General features: G+C 34.2%; 1 protein-coding gene across 1 annotated transcript; it reads right to left on the reverse strand.

The window, feature by feature from the left end:
• Positions 1–461: 461 nt before the first annotated feature.
• On the reverse strand, positions 462–17,088 carry LOC132543882 (protein cramped-like). Its single transcript, XM_060207419.1, has 20 exons — positions 16,782–17,088; positions 16,217–16,452; positions 14,479–14,579; positions 14,001–14,154; positions 12,579–12,650; positions 12,196–12,244; positions 11,699–11,734; positions 10,199–10,248; positions 9,391–9,593; positions 8,228–8,375; positions 6,994–7,625; positions 5,964–6,158; positions 5,460–5,582; positions 4,823–5,084; positions 4,428–4,513; positions 3,840–4,026; positions 3,246–3,314; positions 2,312–2,433; positions 1,612–1,767; positions 462–1,084 (listed from the first exon to the last, which is right to left on the reverse strand). The coding sequence occupies exons 1-20, from the start codon at positions 16,847–16,849 to the stop codon at positions 839–841; spliced, it is 3,195 nt and encodes a 1,064-aa protein (XP_060063402.1). The 5' UTR covers positions 16,850–17,088; the 3' UTR covers positions 462–838.

A 17,088-nucleotide genomic window follows, 5' to 3' on the forward strand; every position in this document is an offset into this window, starting at 1 on the left:
AAAAAATGTCTAAGTATATATCTTGCCATAATTATACAAAACACAACATATATAGGTGCAATGCCATGCCATTACCCTACTGACAAGTACAACAATGGGCCGATATATCATATTTCAGCTGCTTGTATGCATATTTAAAACTTTTCTACCCTAACACAAATAAAACATTGCTGGTTTTCACTGATTACCTACTTTCTATGTAGTCTTATGACACAAACATCCGACATTACATTAAACACCTACAACCTATTTTTTAAATAGCTCTACATTGCACAGTACATTGTATTGGTTTACTATTGGTGTCAACGTCTACAACTGACCTCAGGATCATGAAACAATATTCAAACAGATTCCAGTTCCAAAAATTCAAACGTCCATACTAGCTTTTGGAGTTATCAAAGTGTTTTATGGTCTTGTGGCCATAACATCTCTCAAAACAACAGATTTTACATACCACTATATGAAGGAATACACTTGAAACATTTGCTTTTAAAGCCAACAATGAAACGGTATATTTTTCAGGATTTCCAACATGTGAACCATATATCTAGCATGATGCGGCCATTACTACCTCTCCTGTATGCGTAACTGTTAATTACAGGCTAATACTGGATTATAAATATTGTATGAAAATCAATTAACAATTTTTTTCGCTGTAATCTTTTCAAAACTTTTTCAACTCAATGAAAGAATTGCCAATAAAATATCATCCGTGTCGAGTGGAAATGTCAAAATTTTTTTATAACTTTTCAATTTCAAATTATGTCATGCTGAATATATGTATGTCCTGTTACTGTGTAAAAAACCAACACAATACTATAGGTCTATACATGTACAATTAACGAGTATCCATTTTCATACTTTCATCACATTGTTTTGCATTTTCCTTTAATCTAGAATTGTCAGCACTGCTCTTTAGTAGAATATTTTCCTCTGTGTCATCATAGTTAAATGTATTGTTTGGCACTTTTTGTTGGGCTTCCTGTGTGTTTTCATTCTGATTGATATGGTTGGCCAGTTCAGCAAACTTGGCAACATAGTCTATGCTGTTCTCATTTAGCATGCACTGAAGGGAGGCATCCATCTGTAACATAATATGAAAATTTGATAAAATATTTTCAGTAATTTCATAAATTACTTGATACTGCAGTTGTGGTTATTTCAACAGGGGCTGAATTTTGTGATTTCAATTGGCAAACAGTACCCTTGTGTGTTATATCCATGATTAATGTACCTTCATGTATCTAATGTATTCTATGATATGTATGTACTACGTCACAAATTGTGGGAGAAATTTAGGCAGCTGAATGGCTTCTCTAAATTAAGTATAAATTTCCCAAACACCTAAATTTCCATGTTTACAGTTGATAGAATCTTACTCTCATTTCTATGCGACTCACATTTAATTTATCACACTTGTCCCATAATTTTTTATTTTATTTTTTTTCTCATGCCTTCACGACATTCAGGTACTACAAGGAAGATTCTCACTCATATGCTTTGGATGATGTTGACTATTGATATTTCAATAGTCAAACTTTAAGATTCAAGTTCTCTTCAAGTTATGTACCAATTTTGTAATGAAGATATTTTGAACTCCATCATACTTACATCACTGCGACCCATGATAGAGTCTCGAGAATTCTCATTGAATAAGTTTGTGCTGATGAGGTTGGACAGCGATGACAGGTTGGCACTAGCTACCACGTCTGATGTTCTCTTTAGAGGGGATTCCACTAGAAGGCCCATCAGCATATCGCCAGTATCCTGTAATGGTAGAAATGATCAGTTAGTTATTTACCATATTTATCTGCAATAAATGAAGGGTGTTAAACCATTATCTCTGACTCAAGAAGTCTTGGGATGAGATTATCAGGGTACAATGAAGTTGCATGTGTTTGTAATTATACTAAACAAAACTATACGAAGGAGAACTTATTACCAGGTTTTGTTATAATAGTCGATGAACTGTTTCTTTTTGTTGATAAACCTGTTCATCAGGATTTTAAATGTAACATTTCAAGCATAAATCAACAGATATACAAATATTAATACAGACCTCAAAAGGCTCAGTTGAGGCTCATTAGATAGCAAAATAAGATCACAAGGTTTGTCCACATTTCCCAGACAAACAATCCTTGTTCAACTGATTAAACCACTAAACAAATCAGGTGTGTTAAGAACCACTGGGACAGTGCGATGGTGACCAGGTTTGAGTGAAATACTAGCCTCGTTTGGCCATAGTGAACAGTTGGGACTGTGTGGTGGTGACCAGTTCTTAAGATTTAACAGGTATGAGTGGAATACTTACCTCATTGGGCCATAGTGAACGGCTGGGACTGTGTGGTGGCGACAGGTTCATGCTTTCAGACTTCACTGGGGTGTTAAGAACACTATTGGGATACTTTTTCTGGTTATTACCACCGAGCAGATCTACAAATAGAAAGATAAAAAATGAATTATATCATATATCAATGATTAGGAAACATCTTATACTAAAACTTCCTCATCAAAACTATATTAAGTCTCTTTCGGCATCATATCTCTCATCAATGGCAAAGATGCATGATATTTCATGTATGATGCTGCATTAATCAAATTTTTAACATTAGTAAGGTCTTGCCAACAGACTTGGCATTTTTTAAAAGCTGAAACAAATTTACAACTTATCAGTGAAAACATCGCAAAATCTAAATACAGTATACCAATAAATGAAAATTTTCAAATGTTGGGGCTTTTATCAACTCATTCAAGAAAGGGACATCTTGTTTTATTTCAGAAAACTGATCAATTTGGAAGAAAAAATTCAAGGATTAAACATTATATTTTGGGTATTTGATTATATTATGAAATAAATCCGGTAGGGAATAATGGGACTCATATATGGCCCCACAAGAGTCCCTAGAAAAAGTTCTGCAGCCTTGAGTAAATGTGAAATAGTCCATTAATGTGGCAGGATTACAATAAGAATGTAAAGCATTTAAACCATATTGGTGGGTAGCAATCCTGCCAAACAACAGATAGCAATGTAAAATTGCAAGAAAATAACAAACAGAGCATTTATGACAGAAGAACAATCAGAGTCATCCTTTTCTTTTGTATTCACAGATTTATCATTGAAAGAACAAATTTGGCATTATCAGCCAACAAAATATCCTGAATATGTTTCACAGAAGATTGATACCTTAATTAAGATATTGATCACATTAAGTAACGAAGTAGATTCTGCAGTATGTCTTATTTACCTTCAAAATGGTTTGTATTGTTTGAATTTCCCATCGCAAGCTCAAGGAGTTTCTCTGTGTTATCAGTGTCTGTAAACAAAAGAATAATACTGGTGAATCAGCATGTGGAAAAAAAATCAAAAGATTGAAGTATTTTGAACCAAAGTTACATAATATTTAGGGTTTAATAAAGTGCCCTGGTTTGGTGGATGCTAAATCCTTTATCCAAGGACTTCATCCGATCCTTTCCACTTGAATTTTTCTGTATTTCACCTGTTCCTATTTGTAGGGGAGACAGATTTGATTAAAGTTGAAAAACCTGTTTCAGGATCAATTTGGACTTGTAATATGCTTGTATTATTATACTATTGATCATAGTTGTTGTTGAAGTTTAAATAAATGTGGTTGATAAGTGTGAAATCTTTTAGTTTACACATTGTACACAAAACTAAACAAATATTGTCTTACTTTCTAAATATCTGTATTGATGTCCTTAACTTTAACAAACAAAATACAGTCTACCAAGGAATTTTCATGATTCCACACACAAACACAAACTTGTAGTCCCTCCCACTAACCTGTTGTGTGTGTTGGACAAGAATAGATACCACTCACCTGTAGGTATGTTGGACAAAGAAATATCCAGCAGAGATGAAATACTTGGCGGTGAAATGGAATGATGTATGATGTTTGCTGCTGTTGTGGATGTCGTGGAGCTAGACTCCTTGGTTGGTGTACTTTTTGTGAACACAGGTGTAGATGTCACGGCTACCACCCCACTTATAGCACTCACTAAATTGTTCTGCAAGAAGGAATTTAGCGTATATTATAATATCATCTCCTACAGCAGAGAAAGTACCAGCTATTGTACCACCAAATAGAAATCTCCTACAGCAGAGAAAGTACCATTTATTGTACCACCAAATAGAAATCTCCTAGAGCAGAGAAAGTACCAGCTCTTGTACCCTTAAAACAGAAATCTCCTAGAGCAGAGAAAGTACCAGCTATTGTACCACCAAATAGAAATCTCCTACAGCAGAGAAAGTGCGAGCTATTGTACTATCAAATAGTAAACCATCTAAATAAGGAACACATATGTACAGATGTTGATACAGACAACATGTCGCATATGTACACATGTTGATACAGACCATCCGTCACATATGTACAGATGTTGATACAGATATTCAGTCACATATGTACCTGTAAGGACACTGGTGAACCTGGTAGAATGGTAGCTGTAGCAGGGAGACCGGTCTGTATTGGAAGGGTACTCCTTCCACCAGAGACTGCTATAAAAAGAACATACTTGTATCATCATTTGACACAATTTTCCATATGTTTCCTATCTGGATATACAGCAGTATTATTACATTATTCCATTATCTATATCCAACCATCATTAAGTTTTATTTTTTTGTTATTATTCCAGATGTCGGTGGTAACATAATATTCCTTATTTATCTGCTTCAGATGTATTTATTGAAACAGAAATTAAACCACGGCAGTATATAATTTTCTGTTTCTCATTGGTAACATTAACATTAATTACACCAATGTTCTGTGTTAGATGTATACTGTTGTATATATATGTATACCGGTAGCATTTTGCAGTATTCTGTTGCTGATTTGAGTATTTGGCATATTCACAGGAGAAACACCAGGTGCTTGTATGTTGACTGGTACACCCATGGGCTGTCCAATGATTGTGTTTGGGCTCTGAACAGCAGTCACTGTAGAACTCGTTGGCATGGGAACAAAGGTCAACATCTGCCTTGGCGTGGTCTTAGGCAAGAGTGTTCTCTGGACCACCATAGGCTTCCTGTTGACTGGGCGTACGCGCCGCCCCTTGTGAGTGTTCTATAAACAAATTAAAACAAAATGCAAATCAAATTCATAAATAATAAGAATGCATAACAGACTATTTCAAGGGGAAAAAACTGTTAATTGGTAATCAACAGCATATGATAAAACAGGGCTCTCACACCCTATTTTGGGACTGGGGCCCGGGTCCCTTAGAATTGGGAAAAATAATGGTGTTTTCCTTAGAATTGGGAAAACTTAGGGTCTAAATTGGGAAAAAAGATACTATTTTGCATTGGGAACTTGGCCCCAAATCTGGCAGATCGAGAGCCCTGTAAAACAACCCCCGATTCCAGTGAAAATCTCATAAAATTAAACATAATGGTTTTACTAACTATCCACATGGAGTGTAACCTGGTGATAAATACTTACAGTATAGAGCTCCATCTGGTGTAGGGATATTTGATTGACACTCGTTTTTGTGTTTTTTTGCAGAAAGGACGGACCCGCAACTGGCACTCGGAAAACGGCATCTTTGCTGCCTTGACTAGAATTCTGTTAGCAGAAAAACCGCACACGTTTTATTCTGAAATCACTGATTATCACATTCAGTGCATTTGAATTTCATTTAAACTAACACTAACACTAAAATTGTATTATTAGTACAATATAATTTTAATGAAACCAAGTTATTCCTAAGGAATATGCAACCATTAAGATTCCTTGGAAAAATTAAACATTGTATCATTTAGTCACTTCACTCCAAATCCGAATCTTTAAAATATGCCAATTTGAAACCCAAGACAATTTCCTAGAAGTAAAGAAAGAAAAATCCCAGTAACTCTAAACTAACATGTTATCAATTGATTTCAGTCAAGTTGCAGATTGTGAGAAAATACCAAGAATTCCTGGCTGAAACTAGACTGCTAAGCTTACTTCATTTTGTTTGTTTTGCAGTGTCGATATTGTTTGGGTAGCAACATCCACTAATCCTTCACCACCCATCTTAGACACAAGAGGGTATTTCCCCATGGGTTTTTGTCCCTTGCTTCCAGCAGCATTACGAGCACCAGAACCCTTTGCTTTACTGGCTCCACAAGTCTGACATGGAGAACTGGAATTGTTGGATGTCTAAAACACACAGAGAATAAAAGTAACATTGCCAGGAAAACTTCTGAAAAAAGGCTAAGTCTTAAGAATATTTTGCAATGAAATCAATTGAAAAAGAATACATTTGCATGTTTTTCACCAGAGAAAACAAAGAATGACCAAAGATAATTAATAAATAATAAGATTTCATACAAAATTACATGAAACAAAGGCAATCACTGCTTCAGATTTTAAGAAATAAATGATATCTTCAAACTGCAAATATTGACTTTTAGTACAATACCTTTGTACATCAACCTGTGAGATAATGCAGCATGGTAGTGTGATAGGATAGTTAGCAGTAAAAACAATGTAACTGATCGCACCTATATAAGTGTACTGTGATAATTAGCATAATGTATAATATTTATGAATCTTGTTATATCATTTTATCTGTTACTCACCAAAAGGGTAGTGACTTTTCAAACTATTGAGCTCATTTTTGATAAATTCAATATAATAAAAAACACTCACAGGTGGATATCGGGAAGACACCGATATATAAGCATTGAACTGCTATTGTTTGGCATTCATGAGCATATGAATGCCAACAGAATTAAGGCCAATTAAAAGAAGTATGTTCGCACAAGGAATTTACATTTATTAAAATTTGACAACAGTTCAATGCTTATATTAACAGTTTTCAATTTTCATCTTAAAATAAGGTGAGACTACTTTAATTTGCTAACAAATAAATAAATTCCTGTAAGTTCATGAGCTGGTAATAAACAACAAATATTGGTAAGATTACATCATAGCAATGGCACACATCAATATTTAATCCTTTCCATCAATGACAGCTCCAGCCATTACCTACCTTTGAGAAGTCAGTGAACTCAGTTGTGGCTAGGTGTACCAATCTCCTCAGCATATTGGTCAGTTTGGAAGTCAACTGGTCATCAGGGGTAACACACCACTCATATTCCAGGCGTAGTTTGCCATCTTTTCCAAACATAAGATACAACTCAGCCACTGTCAAACTGTCAGCCATATTCATATTCCAACCCTTTTCTAAAATCTCCTTCATTCTTTTCGTTTCTAAATACTCCTTTTCATCACCAGATTTCTCACTTTCCCCACTATCATTTACCACTGGATTTGCTTCATCATTACTCCCACCCTCAGCACCTTTCTCTGTAGCATTGTCCTCAGCTAACTCCACTGATGTGCCCTTTGTATCACAGTTACTTCCCTTAGCCTCATCTCCAGCAGCTTCCAACCCTTTTTTTGCAGCTGACATCATATTATCTGGAAACATAGCATTTTCATCATCAACCATAGCACTGACATCGAAGGAGCTAGTGGCTGCCTGAGCTGGCAGGTCCTTCGTTTGGACTTTACTAGAACGAGGAGAGTCAAATATCACAGACAAAGCATTCAACTCGGACGAGTTCTCTGTATGGTTTTTAGCAAGGTCTCCTTTCTTTCCTTTGGTTACAGAAGGTGAACCTGTAAAATCACAAAACTCAAAATATACTTTTATGCTTTTGACCACATTCAAATTTTACAAAGGAAAGATTTTACAACTTAAACAATTTAATTCATTATTCATAACTTTCCATAAGAAAATATTGTATACTTATCTAGTAAATAATTATTCTGTGCTGGGTTTTGAATCATTATTTATTCATTGGCCAGACAGGTTAGTACAACTCCAACAATATTTTCTTCAGTGACTTTAGATACAGATAAATTCAGTATCAATGTATAATATTGTCACATATCGTTATTCACTCTCGTATCAAGAACATTGTCACATATCGCTATTCACTCTCGTATCAAGAACATTGTCACATATCGTTATTCACTCTCGTATCAAGAACATTGTCACATATCGTTATTCACTCTCGTATCAAGAACATTGTCACATATTGTTATTCACTCTCGTATCAAGAACATTGTTACATATCGTTATTCACTCTCGTATCAAGAACATTGTCACATATCGTTATTCACTCTCGTATCAAGAACATTGTCACATATCGTTATTCACTCTCGTATCAAGAACATTGTCACATATCGTTATTCACTCTCGTATCAAGAACACATACTTAGCAAGTTTTCCTTGTAGTTGTTGAATGCTAGTGGTATCCTACGTTCCTTTGTTGCCTTGAGAGACACAGGAACCACATCACACTCCTGATGAGGAAACAAAGTAAGGTCCTTGTCCAGGAGACATCCCCCCTCGAGATCCTCACGCTAGACAGAGGTCAAGGTTATTTTCTCTTCTGAATAAATAGTCTTTACATCATCTGATTTCATAAAAACTTGACGAATTTGTTCAACATTTTTGAACGCACATAAAGATATTTCCCCTATAATACCATGTTTCCTCTCTTGCCATCTTAATCTTACAAGCTACATTTAAAACTAGGAGAAAAAATAAACAAAAAATACAGATACTAATAAAACGATCAAATTAATCAGTTTATTACAATACTAGCTTCTCTGAGAGATTGATAAACTTTATGACTTTTCAATGTTATAAATCTTTATCTAAAATAACTAAGAATAGGATAGTATTCCTCAAGAGTACCCTAAAACCGCAGGCAATATGCACATCTATGTAATATGTGCAGATATTTTTTTAGGTTGAAAATATTGAAAACATAAAAACAGACAGGTGATCATAGCTTCATCGTCGCGATATCCAACATGAAGGAGAATCAAATGAAACCTGCCAATGTCTTAACAGTCGAACATTTAAGATAATCATATTATAGACAACATATTTTCCATATTATAGACAACATATTTTCCAATGTTCAAAACAGACTTTGCAGATCAGTAGTATTTTGTCTTGCTAGTTGCTATCATGATTTTAAACACTATGTCCCGATTATGAATGAAATTGACTCGCATACTTTGCATTAATTAAACCAGTAATTATCTTAATATTTACAGTTGATCATTAAGAAATTGTCAAATCCTTTTTGTGTCAGTTTTGCAGTTTGCATGGGGTTTTACAGTATTCAACAATATTATTTCTTTATGTACAATTAAATGAACATCTTCACCCAATTTGAATTTGACAGTCAAGTTTTAACCAAAAACTTTCCAAATTCGACCTTTGTGAAGCTTAAATTTTGTCCACAAAAGAAACCTGTTTCTGCTGACTTAAGCTGATCATATTTTCAACAATCAAATTTCTAATGGATATGACCAAAATCAGTAACAACAGTATATTTCTTGATTTAATGATGATCCAGGATACAAGTTTAACATTGTGTGGTTTCCACTTCTGACTCAGAAACTTGATAATTGAAGATAGCTTTTTCTCCGGCTTCAGCATCATTCGTAGCCTGGGGTTTTGGGACATCTCCTGAACATATGCCCATGCTGCATTGGTCCTGGGGTTTATGTCCAGGTAAACTCTGTCTGGCACCTGGACACCTGTTTCTTCTTCAGGTTTGGGATCTAGATGGTCGGGAAAAAAGGAAAATTATCTTCCAATGGATTCACACAAGAATAAATGAGATTTCAATATTATTAAATTAACGTAACAAAATGAATGTCTTAAAAGTTGATTATTAGACTAAAATGTCGTGACTATTTCAGATTCTATATGCTACTACAACAAAATATTAAATAAAAATTGTCTACACGCAATCTGCTGTATCAATCAGATTTTTACCCATCATAGTGCTCTTATTTTTAGAACAGTATGTATAAACATCACCAAGCATTAAACATTGTTTTACAAGTATACTTGACATAATATTTTTTTCTTTTTTTTTTTTTTTAATTTTGTGTACTTAATATAATGAAAAACAATACTTTGGCAACTTACACAAATTGACATATCAAGTATTATAAGCACACGTTGAGTGACTCATGCTATCAATGAATTTATGTTTTAGGCCCTGGTACAGTCATGGATTCAAAACTTCTTTTGCAAACAATAAGATTCAGAAATAGAATACTATAGAAGACAATGTAAGAAATAACAAATGTTATTTAATTCTGAAATTTGATATACTATTCATCAGTGTATGTGGAAGAATTGTAATACAAAAACTTGCCATCAATGTTGTTGATTTTCTTCAAAGCATTACAGGTAGGTGTCTTGATCCTAAAATATAACAGCATAAATTTTAAAAGACAGCTGTCAGAGCATTATTTCGTCAGAACGGTCTATATTAACTTTGGAGACTAAATTATAAAAATGATTACTGTGTTATAATTATACATTACTGTACATAGACCAATATCATAAGTGCTTAAAGTTTTTTTGTTTCATTCATAAAACATGCTAATCTATAAAACGAGCTTCCATATGAAGAAGTTAGGAATGTGATATAATCAAAGTCAAATGGAACTGACCATGTCACTCAACAAATATGAACATTCATTGCTATTTAATGACATGGATATGAATTCCAGTCCAGCCGTTACATATTTCCTTTTTTGCAATATTTATAAACCTGCAGCTGTTCTCCTTCATGATGTTTAGTGAGAAGCTGTCTGCCCAGAGAGACCCCAAAAACAAATAAACATATTACCAATTAACTAGATGTAAAAAAACAGCTGAGTTTGCACCCAGTGGTTCTGTATGATTATCAGTATAGACCTTGGCAGTTCCAGCTCTGTAGAATTATCAGTATAGAACAAGGCAGTTCAGCTCTGTATAATTATCAGTACAGAGTTTGGCAGTTCCAGCTCTGTAGAATTATCAGTATAGAACAAGGCAGTTCAGCTCTGTTTAATTATCAGTACAGAGTTTGGCAGTTCCAGCGCTGTAGAATTATCAGTATAGAACAAGGCAGTTCAGCTCTGTATAATTATCAGTACAGAGTTTGGCAGTTCCAGCTCTGTAGAATTATCAGTATAGAACAAGGCAGTTCAGCTCTGTATAATTATCAGTACAGAGTTTGGCAGTTCCAGCTCTGTAGAATTATCAGTATAGAACAAGGCAGTTCAGCTCTGTATAATTATCAGTACAGAGTTTGGCAGTTCCAGTTCTGTAGAATTATCAGTATAGAACAAGGCAGTTCAGCTCTGTTTAATTATCAGTACAGAGTTTGGCAGTTCCAGCTCTGTAGAATTATCAGTACAGAGTTTGGCAGTTCTAGCTCTGTTTAATTATCAGTACAGAGTTTGGCAGTTCCAGCTCTGTAGAATTATCAGTACAGAGTTTGGCAGTTCTAGCTCTGTATAATTATCAGTACAGAGTTTGGCAGTTCCAGCGCTGTAGAATTATCAGTACAGAGTTTGGCAGTTCAGCTCTGTAGGATTATCAGTAGAGAGTTTGGCAGTTCCAGCTCTGTAGTGTTATCAGTAGAGTTTGGCAGTTCCAGCTCTGTAGAATTATCAGTATAGAGCTTGGAAGTTCCAGACTCAAATCCCAATCTTGCTGGAACATTCCTTTCTTTTTTACATCAACATATGTATTCTTGTCATAAAGGAATTTCAGAGAAAACATGGAAATAGTTGGAGTCCTCTACAACTTTAAAACGACTCAACATGATATGGGAACTCTCTATTGTTATGAGTTTTGAATTTCCAAAAAAAAATATATCTACCTGAAGTTCTTTCCTTTGATTTTGATAGTGGTGGATCTGCAAAATATGATAAACACATGTTTTTTCTATGAAGTTTTCAAAACATGACTGATAATCATTCTTTTTCAAAACAATACTCTACAATTTTCTGTATTCATGAAAGACAAAGAGCAGGTCAACTTACCAAGCTTTAAGTACAAAAGATGTCAACAAGGGTGGTTATTCTACACGAAGATATAAATCACTTCAATCATCTTTAGCATATTACCTTGTGTCAAAGGATTCGTGAACTTAAACTAAAACTAAAGAATTATTAAGCAAGAATAACGACAGTAAAGTTAGATGTAAAATAGGCCAGTCAATCAAATTTTGAATTTTTTCTGAAAATACACTTAATACAAACAATAGGAATAATCAATTTCAATAAATTTAACTTTTCTTTAATAAATCAAATATTTGTGAGGAAATTTTAAAATGTTCATCCATCTTGCACTATGAGCTACTACTTAAAGTCTTACCCAGTGTGAATTAATTCATCCAACTTCAAACCATTCTTATCATTCAAAGCTGAAAGAAAATAAAACAATTTTAACGTCTTCACTAAATGCTCTGATAAGTTGATCTATCGAATGAAAATAAAATAGAAAAACACAATTTCTTCAATTCAAATCACAAAATTTACAGGAGTACAATAACAATAATGAGGGACATCTTATCCTTCAAAGTGACATGATAATATCTTAATTTGAAATGCATACAAATAAATGGAAATGAATGGACACAGTACAATCAGCTGCACAACGGTTAGAAATCCTGTACCATGCAATGTATATTTAACTAGTTTTTCTGAAAATGTTTTTTTCAAGCTCAACTATGAGTGTTTTGATGCTGTTTTACACACCTGCTTTGTGCTTCTTCCACAATACACCATAGTTGATCAGGCCATACAACTCTTGGGTCTCTTTTTTGGTTTCTGGAATTAAAAAAAAAAGATACATTAAATTCTTTAAACAGCTAGAAGGCAAGGACTCATCTTTTGTTAGATCTAAAGTACTAAAATACCACACCAAGGTACTTCGGATAGATCAACACCAATATTTGGAATCTGGCATAACAAATCCGTGATTTGTTAGAATCTCCATTCATGATGTTAACTAGAAGGAGATGTCTATTTGAATTAAGGAAACATATTTAACTTGAGTTGAGAATGTTCCTGTAGCTCATATGATGACAGAAGAACAGCAAATAATCAGGGCAAGAGTCGGAGAAAAATTGACATTTTAAATAGGTAACTATCAATTAATCAAGAGTACGAAATACAGATTGAGAGTTGAATTATCAGGCATTCAGTTATCTGACTGTCAGTATTGGAGAAAGGGTAGAACTTGGCACTAAGTCAACACAAAACTTCACACTGCTTATTTCATCACAGCCATATTGAGACAGCAGGTAAATATTTGGTTTACGTTGGGAATGTGTACAAATTTTGAAAAGTTTGAAACCCCTTAATCAATACATTTCAAAGGACGAGAAACTTATAATTACATAAAATTGAGTAAGAATCATCCATCGGACAAGGGACTGATGGCAGTCATCAAGTCCAAAACTATATACCAGGAGAAAATCAAGGACCTCCTTCTCCACTGCAGCACATAAGTCTTAAAAAGGATCCTACACCAAAATTAGCACAACTTTTACAAAACTTAAGAGACAAGGTTGTAATTACTTATGAACAAGTTGTTGTCAACACAGATTTATACCCACATCTATGATCAGACGTCCCTAAATTATAAAGATACAAAAGCCGCCGTCCCTCTCAGGCCCATAGTGTCTTCTAGGGATCAGCAGGGATATCAGACCACCACATTCAGAACTGTATTACACCTTCTGCTGACAAATGTGTCATATCCCATTTTAGCATGTGTACCAAAACAAGAGTGGACATGTACACCAACCTGTAGGATATGATTTCTCTCTCCAACATAGATCAGACTATAAACACCTGTATCACCATACTGTTTTCCCCCCACTAGTTTGGAATAGGACATTTTTACGTCATTTTAGAAAGAAATTTGGTAAAGAGAGGAAAATTTTCCAGAGTAAATAAGAAAATTTTTGAGTTTGTTTTATATATGAAATAATACAAATTAGGAAAAAGGGGTATATCATTGGCACGAATAAGCCTTTAAAAAATGCATGGAATCTCCAGCAAACCCTAATATGGCTAACAGTTTGTTCATTGAACACTTCATAGTACTCCATTCCCACGGGTAAAAGGAAACAGGTTTTTTTTCCTACCATGCAATATTAATGAAATACCTACCTTTGTCGATGTCCACAAACTTTGATATTTTGTGCCAGGTTCTGTAATAGAAGTGGCGCACCTGGTCTTTGTTCTTAATGAGCTGTGGCGCCACCCCTTTCTTCTTGCATTTCTGAGCGATCACATTTTGAATGGCATCAAAATCTTTGCCGTGCTGAAAAAAATTAAAAACATGAAATTAATAAATCAAACTTTCTTTCAGATGCTTTGAAAAGTTTTGAAGGTTTCATCCAATTTCTTCAGATATTTCATCAGCATTTCTTTCTTTTCATTTAAACATAATTCTATGAACTTAACTAAACTAGCTTTCCATTGGTAATATCTATATCTCAACAAGTAAAGAGAGGTGGTATACAAACTGCTTGCTATTTTTTCCATTCCGACTTTCATGAAGTCTAGTAAAGATTACATTACATAAACATATTGAACAGCAGGTTAACATATGTTGTCATTTACAAATTAATGTGTAATTTCAAACCTCATACAATCCTTCAAAAAATGTTGCTTTGTCCTCTGTACTCCATAGCTCCCACTGGCGTTTGGTCTTTGTCTCTGGGGTACTACTCTTGATCTCCTTTACTGTAAGGTGAATTAAAAAATCTGATTTTTTTTTCTTTTCATTTGCTTGCAACAATATTTTAATTCATGATAATGTTTACTGTGAATTTGAAACACACCTATGGAAAATATCAATACCAACTGGTCAGCAGACACATACAGAAAAATCCACATGAAAGACAATGGACTTCATCATACTGATCTGTCTAGACCATGCAGGTATTACCTTGTAATATTACCACACCCACAATATCACACAGTTCGGTGATCAATTATATAGACTGTCTCTACATTTCTTTAAATTGTTACTTAAAACAGAATTCTAAATGTTTCCTGATGTTTCATAATACTTGATACTGAAATGAATCTTATTCATGGTGACATGCAACCCCATGATCATAAAAGAGTGGGGTTTACACACATGCCTTCCTGGTAAGGCAATGGAAAACCCTCTGTTTTATTTCCCTGTTAAGACTACAAGACAATGTAGATTTTTTTCACTAAAACATTATGTGACATTATTTAACCATGTCATTACATTATGTTATTACAGGTAACAATCAAGTTTGTTGATACTCAAGTTTTTTCCGTCTTGTAAAGTTTCTTTTTACAAATTCAGATGAACAAAAACCGATTCATAAAGAAAATAAGTCATTTCAGGCAATACTCATTGCTTAATGGTAGCTATTCTCAATGTGATCAGTGTCCATTGGAAGACACGAAAGGTGTCAAGACACATGATCAGTTAAACAAAGATGTAATTTATGAAACTCATCATAATATATACATATTTTGCAACCTTATTCTTAAAATTGTTTCATAAATTCACATCAAATTAATGAAAATTCATGCAAATTCCTATATCTATGACAGTATATCTAAATGCATACATGCCATTGATAAAATAAACATTGTTGAAAATTCCTTGTAGTTACTTATTTAAATAATTTACACATCCTACAGACTGAAGAAATTCTGTAAAATGTTTTTCTCCATACTTTCCCATTGATTAATGATCTATTGTTTTCAAACTTTAAAAAAAAACATTTAAAATATCTTTTAACTACAGATTTTCATGCATTTTCACACAAAATTACAAAACAGCTAGAAAAAAATCATTATTTTTAAATAGCAACTTCTTTTTTTCCCTTCTTCTGATCATAACAATGATAAACAATGTATGATCATCTAATATAATGTAAAATATGTTTTCTGTGGTAAAAACAAACATGTCTCCTGAAATTTTGAAAGATGTTTGGACAATCCTGCTGAATGGTAATCCTTAGAAAACATTCACAGATTTAGCCATCAATAGAGTTTGAATTGCGTGCGGACAAAAATAAATAACAAGAAAACAATTAAGCAAACTGTATAAATCCTTTGTCTGTTGAGCATTTTGATGAAAATGAAATTTTCTACTATATAAATATTAAAATAATGAAATCTATGATTGTTCTCTATCCTTGTGCATTATCAAATGAAAATATGTCTGCTTTGTCCAAATCATAGCCAGATCTCACACACATAAAATGTAAATGAAGTAGGTAAATATGCTACTGGTCCGGGATTCCTACCACTATGTATTGATTTGCCGGTGTTCTAGCATAGGGCCAGAGTTCCCATGGTTACACACAGACAATATTGAACCCGTTTCGTACCCGATTTCTTAACGGGGGATTCTGGTGGACTGAGGTCTCTTTTTGGTCTTTTGACAATTCTCGATCTTGTTGAATTCGATCTTGTTACTGCCCCACTTCGCCTGGGAACTTTTCCATTCCGACCTTCACTTGGCCCTGCTGTATTTTCCGGTTTATTATCGGATCCTTCGATGCACTTGTTACCTCCCTTTGTGTTTTTATCTTCGATCACTGCATCCCTAGGGTCAATAGTCATTCTGTAAACAATAAGAATGGTGTTATGTTGTTTGTAGCGCTTTTAAAATGGATTGATATCTCAAAATTATTGTGTTGTGATACGAAAGAAATATTCAAAATGGCTGCCGTCTTTGATGTAACAACCGCCATCAAATGTAATGATTTTACGGAGGATGTTAATAAATTATCAAGTCAAATATATTTGAAAAGTATCTCATTTAAAACAAGGTCATAAGGAGCTAGATATTAAAGAGTATCATATGGTGTAGTCCATCAATTTTGAAAACTACTTCAAACTTTCGAGCAAAAACACAGCCAGAGAAATCAAAATGGCGGTTCGTTTTCTTACCGATTTTCTATGCATTCTGTCGAATTTGCATCCCCCTGTGTACTTTTACGTCGTCTGCCAAGAGGCATATGGATGAATGATTTTATCCACGATTAAACCTGCGATTCATATCAATAGTTGCATGTGAAATGCTCGTTCACAATTCACAAAGCACGAATGCAATACATACAGCTGTTCAAGGAGTGCGGCAAGATGAAACGATCATTTTTCGTTTGCCTACCACTGGTCCGATCGTTTTACCGCATGTTCCTAAATGCCGAATTGTTTCTCGGTGATTTCCACTTTCTAAATATTCATGTGATAGTTG

The sequence above is a fragment of the Ylistrum balloti genome, unplaced genomic scaffold (genome assembly GCF_031769215.1).
Source record: "Ylistrum balloti isolate Yb309-2 unplaced genomic scaffold, AGI_CSIRO_Ybal_v1 Utg369586, whole genome shotgun sequence".
Lineage (NCBI taxonomy): Eukaryota > Metazoa > Mollusca > Bivalvia > Pectinida > Pectinidae > Ylistrum > Ylistrum balloti.

Bases quoted from the DNA above. Each gene is read 5' to 3' on its own strand.
- LOC132543882 (XM_060207419.1), bottom strand. From the start codon at position 16,849: ATGCCTCTTGGCAGACGACGTAAAAGTACACAGGGGGATGCAAATTCG. The intron at 12,245-12,578 runs GTGTGTAAAACA...ATTTTCTTTCAG, and splicing joins GTGGAAGAAGCACAAAGCAG to CTTTGAATGATAAGAATGGT. The intron at 4,514-4,822 runs GTATACATATAT...TTTTTATAGCAG, and splicing joins AATACTGCAAAATGCTACCG to TCTCTGGTGGAAGGAGTACC.